The 19,662-nt window shown below is 39.6% G+C and overlaps 2 protein-coding genes across 6 annotated transcripts in view; one reads left to right on the top strand and one right to left on the bottom strand.

Annotated features, from left to right (window-relative positions):
• Window positions 1–336, bottom strand: part of suco (SUN domain containing ossification factor) — an 81,790-nt gene extending 81,454 nt beyond the window's left edge. For 2 of the 4 annotated variants that reach the window (XM_043699894.1, XM_043699896.1), the window contains exon 1: window positions 1–329. This exon ends at the window's left edge or, in 1 of these variants, runs on beyond it. In XM_043699894.1, coding sequence (XP_043555829.1) covers window positions 1–51 — 51 coding nt within the window. In that variant the 5' untranslated portion in view covers window positions 52–329. The other 2 variants (XM_043699897.1, XM_043699895.1) reach the window with 2 other exon arrangements.
• Window positions 337–672: 336 nt separating this feature from the next.
• tmed5 (transmembrane p24 trafficking protein 5) lies at window positions 673–18,092 on the top strand. Of its 2 annotated transcripts, none has more exons than XM_043699901.1 (4): window positions 673–901; window positions 7,478–7,575; window positions 10,063–10,243; window positions 15,028–18,092. In XM_043699901.1, exons 1-4 carry the CDS (start codon window positions 833–835, stop codon window positions 15,244–15,246), a joined length of 567 nt encoding a protein of 188 aa, XP_043555836.1. In that variant the 5' UTR covers window positions 673–832; the 3' UTR covers window positions 15,247–18,092. The 2 variants fall into 2 exon arrangements, with proteins under 2 accessions (XP_043555836.1, XP_043555833.1); XM_043699898.1 differs by lacking the exon at window positions 673–901 and adding an exon at window positions 935–1,245.
• The last annotated feature ends 1,570 nt before the right edge of the window (window positions 18,093–19,662 follow it).

Below are 19,662 nucleotides of genomic sequence, written 5' to 3'. Positions count from 1 at the left end.
ATATAACACCGAGAGAATCAAACATACAAACAAAACGTGCCGCTGGTTCATCTTCTCACAGCCGTTAACATCCTCGTGGTTCTCTCCCACCCTCCCCCTTCTTCCAAACCGGCTGCTGGATGGCTTTCACTCCGGCCTCAGGCCGCTCCCCGCGGGGAGCCCGGAAGGTTTCTCTTCCCCCCGCCACACTCTCGCGCTCCCACACGGCAGGCCCGGCCCGTTCATCCCACGGGTTTCTCTAATTCAACTTCCTTTCCTTCCCTTCCCCTCGTCCCCGCAGCAGCAGCAATAACAGCGCCGCTTCCTTGCCTCCACCTCCCGGAACGGCCCCACTAGTCTCAACCTGTACTGTCGAGTTGGAGCCTCTTTAAACCACGCCCCCCCCCCGCGCGCTCGCTGACACCGCACGCCCCGCCCACGCCAGTGACGTGCGGTCGCCGAGAGCCGAAGCAAGACGGAGCGAGATCCGCCTCCCAAAACCAAGCCCCACCCCCCCCGCAAGCGTGCGCGACCACGTGACGCCACAAACAGAAAGCCCGTTTCATTCGCTCACCCAGCTCTCACTGTTTAGTCACGCACATCCTTTTTCCTCCTTCCGCCCCCCCCCCGCAAAGTCCAATGACGGCTGCCGGAATGCACTATGGGAGCTGTAGTTTTCTCATCGACGGCCCGCCCGGCGAGCGGCCGCTCGGGACTACAGGTACCAGAAAACCTTGCGGAAGAAGGGCGGGGATGTGAAAATCTCGAATGGCTAAGTCAACAAACTGAAAACATGGACTTCGTCTACGATCCACATTTAATAACGAGTGGAAGTTTTTGTTTTAAATAAACGATGGAAGTTGAACGAAGCGAAGTGACGAGAATTTTTAATGCTCAACCGAACGGCGAGGCCGGGCAGGCGGTTGGTGTGACGCAGCTCGCGCGGCTGGGGTTGCGCGACGTGATTGGGCCGCGGGCGCTCGCGCTGCCGTTGGCGGGGTCAAAGGTCTGGTCGCGAGCTCTGGGGCCGGTGGCCGCCTTTGATCCGTTCCGCTCCCTTCGCTGATTTCTTCCCTCCCGCCCTCCTTCCAGACAGCCATGGGCCCCCTCCTGTTGCTGCTGCCCCTTCTCTCTGACTTGGTGCAGGTTTCATTCAGTTTCCCCCAGTCCTTTGACAGCGATTTCACTTTCACTCTGCCGGCGGGGCGGAAGGAATGTTTCTACCAAACCATGAAGAAAGATGCCACCCTGGAAATTGAGTATCAGGTCGGCCACGGGCACACTCCATAGAGACGTTTTCTGTCGGAGTTTTGCCTTTACTGTATATATTTCTCTTTCACTTGGATGCGGATGGAAATAAACGGCCAGGTTTTGATTGGCCTGGCATGAGTTTCCCTCCCCGACAGCACGATCCCAGTCCCAGTGGGCCTCCTAGTGCCTCAAGCAGGTCGTAAGCTCGAAGAAGGGAAAGATTTGGTTACACGAGTAGTGGAGGCAGTGCTGCCGAGACGTGGGCACGCTGGCAGGATCTTTTTAGGAGGGAGACAGGATGCACGATGGGATTATGCTGGAGGGGGTGTGAGGGTGGCATGCTGGTGAGATGAGACTGTGGCTTTGTGATATACAGTGATGTTGGGTTTGGGTTGGGGTAGGGTGGATCATAGAGACATACAGCACGGAAACAGACCCTTTGGACAAAACAATCCACATCGATCATGTTCCCAAACTAAATTATCCCCACCTGCCTGCGTTTGGACCATATGCCTCCAAATCTTTCCTATTCATGTACTTATCCAAATGTGTTTTAAATGTTGTAACTGTACCTGTATCCATCATTTCCTCGGGCAGTCGTTCCACACACTAACCACCCTATCTGTAATCTGTGCCTTACGAAGAGACTGGGCCTCTAGGGTTACAAAGGAGAGAGATCTTGTAACTTGATCACTGGGGTAAATGCCGAATGTGTTTTCCCTCGTCTAGGGGAATAGGGTCTTATTAGAATTGAAATGTAGAGGAATTTCTTCACCTAAGCATTGATGAATCTTTTGAATTCTCCACCCCAGAAGGATTAGATTAGATTACTTTACCAGAACCAGAAATTAATAGATTTCTGGATACTACAATAATGCCAGAAAGGGAATATGGGGATGCTGTGAGAAAATGATATTGAAGTGAATGACCAGTCAAGATCTAGTTTGAATGATGGACTAGGCTTAAGAGGCTGAATGGCCTACTCCTGTTCATGTCTTTATATTAAGTTCCAGTCAGGGGGAAAGTAGAAATTATCCAACTACAAAACCCTCACGTCATTCTACATATACTGTGGTTTGCTTCTTGACACAATGTACATTGCTGTCCAGATGCTGCTTGGAGCTCCCGTAGCACACAAAGCATGAGAATGTGGGAGCTGAATAAATATTTCACAAAAGAATAACTATCTTGCATCATTCTTCATGCTAGAGAACAGTGGCAGATGGAGTTCAACCTGGAAAAGTGTGAAATGATTTATTTTGGAAGGTTGAGTTTGAATGCAAATTTCAGGATTAAAGGCAGGATTTTTGGCAGTGTGGAGAAACAGAGAACTTGGGGACCACATCTTGTAAATCCCTTGAAGTTGCCATCCAAGTTGATAGGGTTGTTGAGAAGGTACATGGTGTGTTGGCTTTCATTAGCAGAGAGTTTGAGAGGTTATGCTGCAGCTCTATAAAGCTCTACAGACCACATTTGGAATATTGTGTTCGTTCTGATCGCCTCATTATAGGAAGGATGTGGAAGCTTTAGAAAGGATGCAGAGGAGATTTACCAGGATACTGTCTGGATTGGAGGGCATGTCTTATGAAGAAAGCTTGCGGGAGCTAGGGCTTTTCTCATTGGAGCGAAGGAGGATGAGAAATGACTTGGTGTAGGTGTACAAGATGATGAGAGGCATAGGTAGAGTTGATATCCAGAGACTTCTTCTCAGGGTGGATATGGCTATCATGAGGGGGCATAATTTTAAGGTGATTGGAAGAAGGTTTAGGGGAGATGTCAGAGGTCAGTTCTTTACACGGAGTGTGGTGGATGCGTGGAATGCACTGCTAGCAGTGGTAGTAGAGTCAGATACATTGGGGACATTTAAGTGACTCTTGGATAGGCACATGGATGATGGTAAAATGTAGGGTATGTAGGCTAGTTTGATCTTAGAGTAGGATAAAAGGTTCGCACAACATCAAGGGCTGATGTGCTGTACTGTTCTGTGTTCTAACACTGATAGCATTCCAGAAAATGTAAATGGTAAGAGAACTGAAGAGAGGGGAGAGAGAGAGAAAATGAGCACAATAACTATCATTAATAAAAAGCTACTAAAGGCCAGTAAGTCTCCTGCACTTGATGGATTGCATTGTAAGGTTTTAAAGGAAGTAGCTGCAAAGATAATGGATGAACTACTAGTAATCTTTGAAGAATCCTTTGATTCAGGAGAATTCCCAGAAGTTTGGAAAATTGCCAATACAATACCCTTATTCAAAAAGTGAGGAAGGCAAAATCAGGTACCTATAGGCTAGTTTGTTTAAAGTCTGCCATTGAGAAAGTGTTAGTCTATTATTAAGCATGTAATATAAGGCATGCAGAAATAGATAGTATGATCAAGCAGATTCACTTGATTAATTTTAGATATGGAGGAATATTCCATTGGGGAGAGGTAATGTAGATTATCCTTGTACATGTAGGCATTTAGGAGACTTTATTAAAACACGAGCCTCTTAGGATGGATGCAGAGAGGTTGCTTCCCTTTGTGAGAGTCTATCATCAGGTGTCACCTATTTAAGACAGATAAAGAATGTTTTTTCTTTCACAGATGATAGTGAATCTGTGGAATTCTTTACCACAGTGGCTGTTGAGGCCAGGTTGCTCGGTGTATTCAACGCCGAGAAAGATTTTTAATCTGTAAGAGAATGCAGAGTCTTGGGGATATGCCAACAAAGTGGAGTTGAGGTTATCACATTAATGATTTCACTGAATGGCAAAGCAGACTCAGTGGCTTGCTTCTGCATCTTATGGTCTTAATGTTGCCATGTACTTTGTTTTGTAAGCCTCTATTCCCACCCCCAACCCCTCCCCACCACTTTAATTAGTTTAAAGCTCTCTCTATGTCCCCAGTTATTTCAGTTTGCTAGTTTACTGCACCCAGCACAAATAAAACCCATCTCATCAGAACAGCTCTCTTCTACAGAGTGCTGATGCTATTACCCATCAGGTAAAATTCATTTCGCCCACAACAATCTTTGACCAATAATCCTGAGAGATTTTTAGTTTAACTATTAATTGTTCAAATTCTTTCAATTTTACCTCATTTCCTTTCCTATCCTATCCTATGTTAATATCAATTTGGATGACGACAACTGGATCCCTCTCCTCTCACTCCAGGTTCCTCTCAGCCATAAGGAATATTCTTGATCCTGGCACTAGGTAGGCAACCTAGCCTTGAGGACTTGCATTAACAGCCCCAGAGAACAGTATTTGTCTCTCTAATTATATTGTTTCCTATCACCACCATATTCTGATTTCCTCCCCCAAACTTGAATGTGCCATTTTCAGTTTATTCATCCTCCCTGTCTTCCCCACTCTCATTCTCAAAATTTGCAAGAGCCTCTTAACTGTTAAACAGTTGTAGAGGTTGAAGCTTCATGACAGCTTCCCATTAGGTTCCCATATCAGCCTTGCCTGCAGTCACATTTTACTGCTCCTGATCACAAGCCAAATTTGAATTATCTAGCCTGAGGGATATGACCAGTTCATGGAGCAAGGTGTCTAGGTAACTTCCTGCAGCAAACCCTACGGTAAGGCTATTCTTTCCCTCAACATTGAATTCCCACTTTGAACGAAATTCCCACATAGCCTCACTGAGACTTTGTCTCCCTCCCACTTTGAAATCAATTCTCAGAAGTACTCACTCAGCCTTTATCTCACCCAGGAGGAAATTTCTTGGTCATCCATTCAGTACTGAATGTCACATAAGCTCTCTGAAGTAGCAACATTGGATGAGTTGAGCCAGGTGGTGGTGAGGTAGAGCTGAGTGTTATCAGTGTGCATGTGTAAGTGTAGTATCCTGTTTTTGGATTATGTCACCAAGGATAGGTTAGATATTAGAAGATTCGGTGAGGGGAAACAAAGTTAGACTCGTAGAGAAACCAGAAGTAGCGGTGCGCAAGCAGCAAGAAAAGACACGACAGTAGATTCTCTATCTCCAGTTACAAAGAACAGAATCATGAGGTCATGTGAAGGCCATGTCCAGTTAACCGCCAGCAACATGAAAGTATCTTTTTGTACGTTTGAACAATAACTCATGAATAGTCTCTAGCCAAATATAGTTAACCACAATTGTTATACATATGATAGCCTCAGTAATGATTATCACAAAATCTCTTGTGCAATTAAACATTATCTGAGGTATGATGTTCAATTTTATGACTTGTGAAATCTTTTCTGTTGTGGTCTTATTGGGTACGTGGCACTGCAAAATGAAGTAGGAGTACAATAAATCTGAGAATCCTAGAGTCTGTAAAATTCATTTGTAGGTGTAAAAAATGCTTTTACAGAAACTGCAAAAAAAGATTCCTATTAGTCTCATCCCAGTGTCTAACTCAGCAAAATCCAATCAAATGCTCTCTCTTTGAAAAGGCACTATTAAAAATACATGCAAATCTCTCTCTCAAAAAAAGAAACTTATCAAATTTAAAGAATAAAGCTGTTGTTGGCATCAATTGCATATTCTGGTTGCTGTGGTCCCAATTGATTGTGGGAGACCTTCAGCATACCTGAAAGCAATGAAAGCTAGACATCTCCTCCCTGGCCTGTGCCCCAGAATTAGCCTGTGACCAATTTGTTGGCAGGACGTTCTTCAGATGTTGTGATTATAATTGATTGGTTCACTGTGACCTAGCACCATGAATCCAAAGTAAACTTGCATGGCCCAGTACTTCAATGGTTTTCCAGTACTGAACTTTGAGACTTAGCATATTGTGACTCACAGTCCACAACATTTTGTAAACCTGCATATGTGGCAGGTGGATTTTAAAAGTGCCCTGCCCAGTGACACATGCATCAAAGTTTAATTTAGATGTATTACAATATGATACCTCCGAGCTTTTCAAAGATGAATTTATTAAATGTAACTTCAGTTTAACGCCCTAGAAGATCCTTTCTACTTTTTCAAATGCAATTGAGATAATTTCAACACAGCTAGTACGAACTAGCTGGTTTTCTCTTCCCAGCATTTCCCTAGGGCAAAGGCTACTTCTATTTCTGATGTATGCTAGCCACTTTGCATTATTCTAGAATGTAAATGTCAGGAGCTTCAAACCTGAAAACATAGCAAAATTACTTGTCAATCAAGTACTTGTTTTGTATACTTCATTTCAACTGCAAGTTTACATGTCCATTTACTTTACAAATATAATCTGCCTTATTGTCAGTGTTCCTTTCTTTGTGGCCAAGTTTATCAAAGTTTTAAGTTAACCCTTTGAAAATAATGATGATAATTTCTCCTACCAGAATTTGAGAGGAGGGTAAAGTCAGCTTTGCCCTTGGAATTTAATCTGAATATAATCACTGCTACAATTGCTAAATGTTACTTTTTCTTCTGTTTCTTTTTAAATCCCTTTTTAATTTTTTTTGTAATTTAGGGTATGTTTTAATTGCTATATTTGGGATAAGAGGTTGGAAGGGGATAGTTTGAATTGTTTTAAACCAATGCCTATCACATTGTTGGACAAACTGATCAGTGGCATTAATTTAACTTCAACTCTGATCCAATTTCAGGACATTGTCAGTTGTATCTGCCCATATGTCTGTCCTTTCTTAATACAAAGTTCTTTTCACTTGTTTCTCTGCACTCTCCAAGATTTAGTTTTTGATTATGCATATTTAGCATCAAAATTATTGTTAAAATTTAATTGCATATAGATCTCATAGGGAGGCCTTGTGCTGCAGTGGGTGGTGTCCCTGTTTCTGAGCCAGATGTTCCAAATGAAACTTCCACTCTTTGACTTGACCAAGGAAGGTGCATTCCTAATGTAGCCAAAGACCAAATATCCTCAAGAAAATCATCCAATATATGCCACTGGCAGGTGGTAACAGCAAGAGAGATTCCCTATTAATCGTGATGGAAAAAAAAAGGACCTTTCGCCATCACTGACCATAGCTGCAGGCTTAAAATGCATTGTTCACTAATCTATTAAATTTGAAATAAAAAATATTTGCAACCATTGCTGTTGATCAATGTGATTTTAATTATTTGTCTGCAGATTTGCATTAATTACATGGTAGATTGGTGAACATAATGGCAAATAATGCATTTTGCATTTAATATGTTCCCTGGACTGAGGAGGAATTTTGTGACTGAAAGGCTGAACAAAGATAAACATTATTTAGGAATGTATGAATCAGACACATACACATATGAGCAAGCAAAGGAGCACCCTGAGGAAAAGTCCACTGATTTTTGTCATCTGCATTGTAGGTGATTGACGGGGCAGGATTAGATGTGGATTTCTACATCACATCACCAAATGGAAATATTCTGTATTTTGATCAGAGGAAATCTGATGGAGTACACAGGTAAGTGAGAATGGCTGATGTTCTACATGGAGTTTTTTTTTGTCAGGTGAGTCTTGGTCCAGATGTGTTTCTTTATTCACTTCAGGTTAAACTTTAATCTGATTAGCTCATTAACTTTACCTGTGACATGTCACAGAACCTTTGTCCATTATGGCATAATAGAGGTGCACAATCAGGGATAAATATTTAAATATGCAGTATTAACAATCTTATTACAGATCTGTGTTCTTTTCATGTTTTTAATTTCTTTTGAAGCATTGTTAGCACATAAATAAATATTTGCTAATAATAAACTGTGGTATTACATACTGCCCTCTTCAGAAAATTGCAGAGGTATCACCAGTAAGTGAGCCAAGGTCATTCAGATGAAATGGATAACATAGTGGACCATATGTCACTGATAACAGTTACACAATTCAGTTTCCAATGCGCTAAGTCATGAGCAATTCTCATGTTCTGCAATCTGATTTGTGTGTATTGTATTTCTCCCCCCCCCCCCTGTTTTTGCCACTGGTTGCTCCTATAATGCAGTCTTCAGCTGACGACTTGTCAGCATGAAGAAGACCTTCGTGTGTTTCTATGGACTGTTCAAAGCACATTCAAGTCTATTAATATATCACTGCCAATGACACCAGATGTCACAGTATGTTAGTTCTCAGTCTCTATTAGTTCATATATGAATTGCTTTTTATAAAACTAGGTCACTTCTGTAATGTAGTCTTCAGCTAATACCATGGCAGCAGGAGGTAGGACCTTTAAATTTTGAATTTAGACAGTCTAGAACATTTAGATCTATTAATATATGACTGATACTGTCACCAAATGGTCACACTAGCTTGTTTCCAACAGTCAGGTTATATTCAAGCAGATAGTTGGATATAAAATTAAAACATTTGAAGTCTTTTTAAGGGAAAATGTTGCACACTTGAAGGAATTAATAGTTCTGCACAAGTACAAATCAATATTTGGTTCTAATACAAAAGCAAAATACTGGAAATCTGAAACAAAAGCAATGAATCCTAGAAAAACTCTGCAAAATTGGCAACATCTCTGGAGAGATGAACAGAGTTGACGTTTTAGGTATGGCTAACCTACTGAGTCTATTCAGTACTGAGTGTTTATTTGATTACTTGGCTGACTGGGGATGGTGAAAAAATTAACCCTCTGTCTTTGTAGCTGAAGTAGCTGAAAACTCTGCTCTTGAAGTGGGATGTGGGTAGGAAGGAGGAAAGCCAAAGGCCAGAATTTTGAGCTGAGGTATGAGACTGGAGAAGATTACAAGGATGTGCTTGAGTGGAGCCATAGTGAATGCAAGATAAGATTTTTAAATCAAATCCTGTCAACTTTCAACATAGTGTATTTTTCTTTCTATTCATTCAAGGAATGAGGGCATCACTGTTTAAGCAGCATTTATTGTCCATCCCTTATTGCCCAGAGGGCAGTTAAGTGTCAGTCACATATAAACCAGACTAGGTAAGGACAGCAGTTTTTTTCCCTCAAGGACATTAGTGGACCAGATGGGTTTTTTCAACAATCAACAATGGATTATTGGTCGCCATTAGATCCTTAATTCCAGATTTACTTTAATTGATTTCAAATTCCACCGTCTGCCGTGGCAGGATTCAAACCCAGGTTCCCAGAACATTACCTGGGTCTCTGGATTAACAGTTTTGTGATAATACCCCTAGACTATCACCTTCCTAGAATGGGGCACATTAGAAATATTGGGATTATCATCAAAACCTAACATTTGATTACAAAGCTAGTCAACCCTTGAATGTAGTGCAATGAACTTTCTCAGGTTTGACTTTAAATTTTAATAGCACACATTACAGGCAGTTATGGCTGGCAACACTGTGCAGATTGACTGCTGCCATTAATTTACTAAACATTAAAGACAAATAACTTCAAGTCATTCAGAAGTATCTTAAACAGTGAGATCTGCATATTGTATTTATAGAACTATAGTGAGAGGGGAAATATTTAAAAGGGGTCTGGGGGGCAACATTTTCACACACTGGAGGTGCACATATGGAATGAGCTGCCAGAGGAAATGGCAGAGGAGGGTACAATTACAACATTGAAAAGACATTTAGACAGGTACGTAGATTGGAAATATTTAAAGGGATATGGGCCAAATACAGGCAAATGGGGCTAGTTCAATTTAGGAAACCTGGTTGGCATGAACGAGTTAGGCCAGAGACCTATTTCTATGCTGTACTTTTCTGTACTGGTAAAGTTAATTGATGAGAATTGATCAAACTTTAAATAGTCAAATTCTGATAAAAATTCATTGTTCGTTCCAAAGTGGGCCCACTCCCATATTGGTCATATGATTAAACTGATACAAATGCATTGATGCAGCAACAGTGAAATATTGGATATGACAGAAACTTCTACCTTGTTTGTCATCTACATTGAATTCATTTTTGATGAACTCATTAAGAATTTGAATATTGAAAATAAAAATTTTTCTTTCACTTATAGCATTGAAACTGAGAATGGAGACTACATGTTTTGCTTTGACAATTCATTTAGTTCGATATCAGAGAAGATAGTCTTCTTTGAGCTTATTCTGGACAATATGGAACCTGAGGGTGATCCAAACAGCTGGAAGGATTTACTACAAGGAGGGGAATTGCTCGATATGAAACTGGAAGATATTCTAGTAGGTGACTGGTCAGCCTCTGAGTTTATGCTGTCATGACTCTTGTATGAAGAATATTGCATAAATCGAACATAAGTAGAAATAAACTACAATAGTAACTGCCCGTAAGCACCAGATTTATCTATTGTTCGTCCACATCTGAGAAGTTATGAACATTTGTTGGAATGCTGACTTTTGGATCGTGGAATTATATCTTTTTAATATTTATTCAACTTCCCTTGGTTCAGGGGAATTGTTGCTCAGCCTTTCTCCCTCTTTAATCTGCTGCCTATCTGATTGACATTGTATGATTAGGCGATTCAAGCATTCCTATCCCATAGGAAGGTGACTTGTTCTCACCATCCTTTATCTGGTAATGATTTGGAGATGCCAGTGTTGGACAGGGATGTACAAAGTTAAAAATCACACAACACCAGGTTATAGTCCAACAGGTTTCTTTGGGAGCACTGCTCCTTCATCAGGTAGTTGTTCTGTGTCTTACGATCTTTTACTCCACATCCACCTGATGAAGGAGCAGTGTTCAAAAAGCTAGTGCTGCCAAATAAAGCTGTTGGACTATAAACTGGTGTTGTGATTTTTTAACTTTATCTAGTAACATCTGCTCCCATGCGCAGCTTACAGAGCACCTTCCTGCACTCAGCAATCTTCTTACTGTCAACTCCACTGAGAAAGTAATTGGCACAGATACCTGGATCTTTTCACACAGTCTAAGGCTCAGTTACCAATGGAGCCACTCAAGCCCAACCTTAACTTCAGGCTCTGGCCCCAAGACAGGCGTGGGGGGCAGAAAAGTTCCAGTTGGACATGGTCTCAGTGACTTCCCACTCTTGGCAGCATATGCCTCTTGGGTTCAGGCTATTCTAAACCCTGATGCTATCCAAATGTCCAGTAATGGAAAGGACAATGCTCCTTCGTTCTTCTGGGTCAGGGCCCCTGAGGCCCAAGCTTATATCCACTGGGGAAATGTTCACTGAAAGTGTGCATCCAAGTGGTATCAGACAAAGTGCAGCCATAGCTTACATGCTGACATAAACAGCAAGAGCAACAACAGGAAACTGGGAACATGAAGAAGATGCTTGAGGAGGTAGAAGGGTGGAGTAGTAGGAAGAGATGAATGGTGGGGAGTGCAATGGGGATGTGGAAGGATTGAAGGGAATAGTGAAGGCGTGAGTGAGTGTGCTGAGTGGGAAGGGTGGTGACAGAGGTGGTTTGGGAATAGAAGCAAGTGAGTAAGCTTAGGAAGGAAAATGGAGAGTGAGCCTAGTGAGTGAGTGCATAGGGAAATGGTGTTTGGGAAGAATAGCTAGTGAGTGTGTGTGTGGGGGGGGAGGGGGGGGGTGAACTTGAGTGACTAGTGAGTGAAGAGGGATGCATGTGTGTTGTGGGAAAAGAGGAGCTGTTCCTCTTTGAGTAGAAGAGATTGAAAGCTCAGCTGAAACTATGACTACATAAAATAATACTTTTAAAGAACTTATTAAAAACATGAAAATCTGTATTTTCAGTATGTATTATTTATTACATGTTCATACTCAAACGTTTTTGCCATGCTATAGGATTCTTTATTGCTGTTTTGTTTTTGCTAGTGACAAGTGTTTCTAAAATATATTCCTCAAGGAATGTGGACATTGCTGTTGAGGCCGATATTTGTTTCCTATCTCTAATTACCCTTGAGAAGTTGGTGCTAAGATAAAATGGAGTTATGTTGGAAAATTGTTTGTGAAGCACTACTGTTATCCTTGCATGTACATAATTCAGCAAGGTCATGTTCTGTTGTTAATATGGATTTCATCCTGTATTGCATGCATTAACTGCATTGAACACTATGGTCACTTTGGTTATTTTTGTACAGATATATTAGTAATAAAGGTAAATTTAAAGTCTAATCATTCCAGTATTTGAAGTGGCCTGGAAACATTTGCATTTTTTTCAGATGATAAGAATTGCTGTGGTTACACACTTCTTTATGCTATAAAGAAATTCAGGCTATTTGTCTTCAGTTGTCCTCACCACAGTGTTGCTGATTTGGGTTAACAGGCCATCTGCATAGTATTTAATATCCCTGTGACAGAAGCGAATAGAATTGCTTGAATCCAATAGGAAGACCTCGATCTCGAATCCCAGAACTGACTGCTGGGTATTTATTTTACAGACGAATGCAATAATATATGAAGAATAAGGGAGTAAATTTTAAAGTTATTGCTACAGTGGGATATCTTTCCTGCCTTTTGCATGGAGTCGGAAATTGTAAGGTGTAGGCTTAAGCTCAGCTAAATCCAATTTCAGTCCAATTTGGTAAATTTGTAAGATGCTGTCTGATCTTGGAAGGAATTGTTACAAGTCATGGAAAAAAATTGTAATATTCTTGCGCTCATTTCCCTTGCTGCCGTATTTGGCCTGCAACCGCTGACTTTAGCTCCTATGAGGAGGTGCAGCAAAACAAACAGGAAGGATTGTGACTAGGGAGCAGTAACAGTTTAGAATGTGCATTTAACATAAATTAATTTAAATGTTTTATGGTTGTTTTGAAGATAATGGTATAGTCAAAGTGAAGTATATAATAAAAGCAAAAATTCAAAGTTACTTGGATGTCCATTTTGCACCTTTCCTGTCTTACTCTTGTCCATTTAAACAGGGCATAGTGTGAATTTGATAAAGGACACAAGTGATAAATGCAGTCTTTGCTTTCCGTTTTGATTGCTGTCCTAAATTTACCACATTTTCTAGTGGATTTCTACCCTTAACTCTTAAGGTGTGTCGAGATGTTTGTTTCATTGCCCAACGCACCCTTCTCCACTCTGCAAACAATCCTGCTTAATGTTCCAGTCATGCTAAATAGTTCATTTGCTGAAAACAATCATTTTTTTGAGCAGATAATGAAGCCTTAACTTTGTGTATCAGTAGACATACAAGATATATCTGTGACCAGGCCCACTAAACAGTTATAAATCTTTATAGCAAAAGCAAGTTGAGGAAACTGGCACATTAATATAAAAAAGACAGAATACTTTGACACTTTATAGATGAGAAGGGGTGGTACAGAATCTACAATGCAAAATTCCTAAGTACTGAATCTGCCAAGATAGTAACACAAAAATGCAAACTAAATCTAATTCTCAGGTATTCTTAAGCTGCAAGTTGTTGAGGACTAGTTTGAGATTGTATAATTATAAGGACTAAGTCGTATAACATATGTAGGATCAATTATGTCCCAGTAATTTGCTTATATTTAAGTCAGAAAGCACTGTACAGCATACAACTCCAGAAACTCTACATTTGAGTATGTCTTCAGTAACTTCTTGAAATTACTTCTTTAGTTGATAGGCTGACATCGGATACCGCTCCACAGACCATGTCTGATGGTTCCATTTTCAAGTCCTGGTTTGGGAATAGAGTATGGGTGGACAATACCACCAAGGGAGGCATGGAAAGCTAATATATGTTCTTACTTAAATCACCTGTCATTTTAGCTAAGCAAATTCCCCCCAGATTTGTCCGCTCTAGTCTGTTGGCCATTCAGATGCATGTTATTTGCTTGTTGTTGATCCTGTCCCTGGTATTATGTGACTGAGATCAATAATATAGTAATAGAGTCAGAGATATAGAGCATGAAAACAGAACCTTCGGTCTATGCCAACCAGCGATCCTAAATAAATCTAGTCCCATTTGCCAGCATTTGGTCCATATCCCTCTAAACCCTTCCTATTCATATTCCATCAAGATGCCTTTTAAATGTTGTAATTATACCAGCCTCCACCACTTCCTCTGGCAACTCATTCCATATATCACTACCCTCTGTGTGAAAAAGTTGTCCTTTAGGTCCCTTTTGTATCTTTTCCCTCTCACTTTAAAACTATACCCTCTAGTTGTGCACTCTCCTACCTCAGGGAAAAGGCCTTGTCTATTTACCCTCTCCATGCCCCTCATGATTTTATAAACCTCTAAAAGGTCATCCCTTAGCCTCCGATGCTCCAGGGAAAATAGCCCCAGCCTATTCAGCCTCTCCCTACAGTTCAAACCCTCCATCCTTGGCAACATCTTTGTCAATCATTTCTGAACTCTTTCAAGTTTCTATGGCAGGGAGATCAGAATTGCACGCATTATTCCAAAAGTGGCCTAACCAGTGATCTGCACTGCCGCAACATGATCTCCCAACACCTATACTCAATGCATTGACCAATAAAGGCAAGCATATCGAATGCCTTCTTCACTACCTAATAGATTAAATTCTGCTTCCCATTGCAATGGTGATAGGAACCTGAAGAAAACCCCAGTTGAAAATACACATGAGGCAAATATTGTATCAGTATGTGTTTTTACTTAAGTTAATCAAAATGATGTTTATAAAATTGAGGAAGTAGAATTTGTATGAACCTTGCTTGCGTTTCTAACTTTATTCCAGGCAGTGATGAAATTGATAATATTCAAAGTCTCTTGATTTATTTCATGCACATCTGAGGCTTAAAACAGAGGATGCTGCTGTCGTCTTCAATATTGAGGGCAATAATCATCCACCTAGAAGTATTAACTGAAGAATTAGGTCATCCTGCTTTTTGGGAGCAAAGATCTGTGAATCAGTGGAATTAAATAAAATCTTAACGTTGTGAAAAATTAAAGATAATTTAATTTTTCACCTAGAGTTTTATTTTCAGAATTAAATTGTCTTTCTCAGGAGGAGAATTTGCTGTTTCTCACTTATAATACCATTTAATTCATTTTGTAGCCTTTCTGTTCAAACTCGATATCTTGTGTTTTGAAATGTGTGACATTTTTGTGTTTTTATTCAGGAATCTATAAACAGCGTGAAAGGCAGACTTAGTAAAAGCAACCAGATTCAGGGGCTGCTTCGAGCTTTTGAGGCACGGGATCGAAACCTCCAAGAAGGAAATTATGATCGGGTAAATTTCTGGTCAGTGGTGAACCTGGCTGTGATGCTCATTGTGTCATGTCTCCAAGTATACATGTTGAAAAATTTATTCAATGACAAGAGAAGAAGTCGTACGTAGCACCTAGGAATTTATTGTTACACCACAGCACAAGACGATACCTGGAAGACCACAACATTTATTTTCATTGGTGTATGCAGGAATTTCCTTTTCTTTTTAAATACAGTATAGTTCAACAGGGAACTAAGTAACAGTGTGGTCAAAATAGAGAAGCATAATTATAATAATTTGGGAGAATGAATGGACATGTCTGATCTTTCAATACTGAGTGGTCCAAACTAGGAACTTAAAACTTTAAAATCTTTGCCAAATAAACTGGTAATCTGTGGTGACACAGAAATGAGAGGAGTAAAACTGGGATCCTCAGCATTGATAATTTGCTGTATTCTGAAACTGCATTGGTTGGAAGTACTTTATGAAACTAATTTTCCGAGTTTTATTGTCACTTCTGGATTTAGTACATGCTGGGAAACATACTTTGGGTGTCTGAATTTCTCTATTCGAGTGTAATGGTGATTTTTAAAGCGTGAAGTCCTGTTACATAAGAGCAACTGTGAATTGTACCTGAGTGTTTCACACTACACAGAGCAATACCACTGTCAAAGTAATAAGTAATTGGTTAGGGCCAAAGTATAACACATTCAGACCAATAAGTTTGCCTTTCGTTTTTAAAAATTGACTTGATTGATACTCGATGTTTACAGACGATAGATTATGTGAAATGTTATAGTGTATGTTACGCATTACGAAATGGACAGAATGTTCTTAGCAGAAACTGAGACTCTGCAGTCTGTAACCATTATAATTTTAAACATGACCCAGTCTTCTATCAGTCAATGGAACAGTTAAATAAAAACCTTAAAGTCAAAATAAAAGGAGCCAAGCAGCTTATGAACTTTAATACTTTTAAAGACTCAGTAACACTGTAAATATTTTCTGATCCAAAGTACTTCACTGAGTTCTCTGTAGTGATCTTACCTCATTAGAGATAAGAGGATAACTTAGAGGATAACTTCTTGATCTATCACTCTTGCGAGACTGAGAGAATAGTTGATATTACAGCCTTAACCTATCTGAAACATCTTAAATTAACTGTGGCTTTGATTTCGGGAACAATATGGCTAAGACAGAATCACTGTAATTGCATACATCTAGTGTGGATACTTAAAATGGAAGTGTTATTTGTAAAGCCTTCATTGTTGTTTCTTTGAAAACATTATTCAGGAAAGAACCTATTTGAATTCTTCAAAACACACTAGAATTAATGACTCCCTGTGGAAAACCAAGATCCACCACCAAATTTAGTGGAGGCATTGAAGTTTGGCTTTTTCCCCGCACTATTACTTTTGTGAATCATATTTTCATAATGCATCATAATTGTAGACACAAAATGACTGTAGATCTGTAATGTTGTCAGTGTTATAAGCATGGGAAATTTTCATGCTGTGGAATGCAGAAGATGATGGAAGACCCAATCTTTCATTTTCAGACAACATGAATTTGCACGGTATTTCTGATGATTACCCATTTAAATTGACGAGTAACTGTTGAAAACCTTAGAAAAGCTGCTGAGCTATCATCTCTCATTGAAGTATTTTCCTTTAGAGCTGCTACTGGATGGCCTGAAAGCCAATAGCAACTGAGAGCCAGAAAGAAATCTGGTTTGAATCAGACCATCTGGTGACTATGTTTCGAAAAGTAATTAAAGAAAGGAACATAATGTTTTTGCTGGTTCTAACCATGAAGAAAAATATTTTTTATCAGTGTCTTTGATAGCCGCCTCTCCTTGTGCTTAGAAAAGGGTTGGGTTAGACAAAGTTACAGTAATAGTTCCAAAGACGCATATAATCTTGATTTTAGCCTTAACTTTTACATCGGGCTACAACTTTATCCTGACTGGACTCTGACTGTCCATGTGTCTGCTTTAGATGCAAAAGATCAGTTAACCCCATTAGCCATCAGTGAATGTTGGCCAGCTGGGCAGTAAATGTCAAGGGGTCACCTTTTCAAAAAGTTACCCTTTTTAAAACGAGGTAGGGTTCTCTGATCTCTGGGTACAGAATTGACTTGTCACTAATTGTACAAAAACAAAAAGGGCTTTACATATAACCAAATCTATTACACTGTTGGATTTATTCCAGAGACTCAAACTTTAAGGAAGTGCCTTCATTTTTTTTTACAACCCGTATCTAATGTGAACAGCAATCGGAGAAAGGGTTAATACTCAACATAGCTCACAATTCGATATAATTGTAATGGAATCCTGTTATACAGTAGATTAAGGAGAGGAAAACTTACATATAATCAAGCTAACAAAAATAGGAATTGCTCGATAAAATCTGCATAATCACATGCAGTAAATTCGTTAAAATGTGGAAGTGGTACATCTGATAATGATTTTCCTTATCTGAAATGTGATTGCCAAGCACTGTGACATGTAATTTGTAAATTTGCTGCTAAATCCGTTAGTATTGTAGATTTTGATCAGTTCGCACTTCGAATTATTAACTGAACACGTGACTCTTGAAATTTTCTTGCCTTTCAAGCACATTTTGCACCAGTAAAGTTTTGAAAACTAAAACTTAAGTGGATGAACATTGTGCAGTTTTTTTCCTACAATTAATATTTGTAGTTGTGTAACTTCATACGCTCAGGTATGATTATGGATTATTCTTCTGTCTTTCTACATAATGCAAAATGTTTGTTCTTCCAATGTAAACATGCATTCAGATGAGTTTCAAATACTCTAGTTGGCAGAAACATTGCAAGCTAGACTGAGCCAACAAAATGAACTGCATTGTCCCATTGTCTTAAACAAATTTTAGAAATAGTAAATCTTCCGTAGAACAAAACGTACCATTCCAAGTATTTGATTCAAACATGGAAATAAAGCAATCTTAATCATGTTCTATTTTGCTCTCTTGATTTGTCTGTTATTTAAAGAATATACTTTGATTTGGAAATAATTCTTTTCCAATTTTGGATAGAATCAGATTAATTCTAAAATAATTCCAAACCTGGAAATAAATCCATTTGAATATAGAAGCCTTACAATTGGTTGAGTCATTTGCTGCCACACCTTACTGGTCCACTAAAAGGACTGTGAGGTACTTGCTTTCTTCCTTGTCACTAAGATTCAGACTAACCAACCAGTTGCCTGTTTTACTTTCTTTCCTTTCCTTGGATTACTGCATCAATCTTATTATAGTGTTTCCCCTTTGATCTTGCTGTAAAGTTGCAACTTCCTCTCATTCCTATCTTCTGTCATGCCATCTCAGCCAATTTTCAACTGGAGACAAATACAGTACAACCTCCATTATCCAAACAACAATTATACGAGCAAGATCTCATGGTCCCGGTAAACTGTGTTATCCGAACGTTAGATAATCTGATCAAAATACTCCCCATCAGTGTCGTTCGGATAATTGAGATTGCCCTATCCTGTTCCCTTAATTCCCACAAGACCCCTGACCAACCACCTTTCTTACTTCCCATTTTTGCTGCGATTAATTGTTCACATTCTCCTTTTTATCAAAACCACCCTAATTCTCTTTCTCAAAGAAAACATGTCTTGACCACCCACCCCAACTCACTCCTTAAAAACCACTGTGTCATCTTCAACCTCCCTTTTCTCTCCAAAGTCTGTGAATGTGTTGTCAATGTCCAACTCTCCTCACCTTCTCACAGAGCTTCACATTTGAGTTCTTGCAATCAAATTTATCCTGACTGGATTCTGACTGTTCATGTGTCTGCTTTAGATACAAAAAGCCAGGTAACCCCATTAGCCATCAGTGAAAGTTGGTCAGCTGAGCAGTAAATTTCAAGGGGTCATCTTTTCAAATAGCTATCTTTTTTTAAAATTAGGTAGCACTCTCTGATCCTTGAGTACAGAATTGACCCGTCATTGATCGTACAGAAACAAAAAGGGCTTTACATATAACTAAATCTATTTGACTGTTGGATTCATTCCAGACTGAAATTTTTAGGAAACGCCTCCATGGTTTTTGAGAATTGCACTTAATGTGAACAGCAATCAGAAAGAGTTGATAGCACAATTTGCAACGAAATCCTGTTATACAGTAGGTCAAGGAGGGCAAAGACTTAAATATAATCCAACCCTATTAAAATCCCAAAATGGCTCTTATCAAAGTAACGAATGACATCCTTTGTGACTGACTATCGCTCTTTGACCTTCTGAACTGGTCAGCAGCCTTTGAAAATTCATCATGCTATTTTCTTCAAACATTTGCCCACCATTGTCCAGCTCAGTGGACCTGCATTTGCCTCTTTCCATTCTCTAGTTGCTTCTAGTGTCTGCCATGACCTCCATAAAACACAGCATTGGTTTTCACACAAAGTGAAAACAGCAAACTCTACCTCATCACTATCTTCTCTTTAACTCCTCCACTGTCTATAAATGATCAGACTGCTTACGCTGGATAAGCAACAATTAAGAACTTGGGGAAGACTGAGTTG

The sequence above is a fragment of the Chiloscyllium plagiosum genome, chromosome 11 (genome assembly GCF_004010195.1).
Source record: "Chiloscyllium plagiosum isolate BGI_BamShark_2017 chromosome 11, ASM401019v2, whole genome shotgun sequence".
Lineage (NCBI taxonomy): Eukaryota > Metazoa > Chordata > Chondrichthyes > Orectolobiformes > Hemiscylliidae > Chiloscyllium > Chiloscyllium plagiosum.
This window is presented reverse-complemented; position numbering and strand designations above follow the sequence as displayed.

Coding starts and splice junctions, on each gene's coding strand:
- tmed5 (XM_043699898.1), top strand. CDS start 1,078: ATGGGCCCCCTCCTGTTGCTGCTGCCCCTTCTCTCTGACTTGGTGCAG. Junction 1,246..7,477: donor CCCTGGAAATTGAGTATCAG/GTCGGCCACGGG, acceptor TCTGCATTGTAG/GTGATTGACGGGGCAGGATT. Junction 7,576..10,062: donor AAATCTGATGGAGTACACAG/GTAAGTGAGAAT, acceptor TTTCACTTATAG/CATTGAAACTGAGAATGGAG.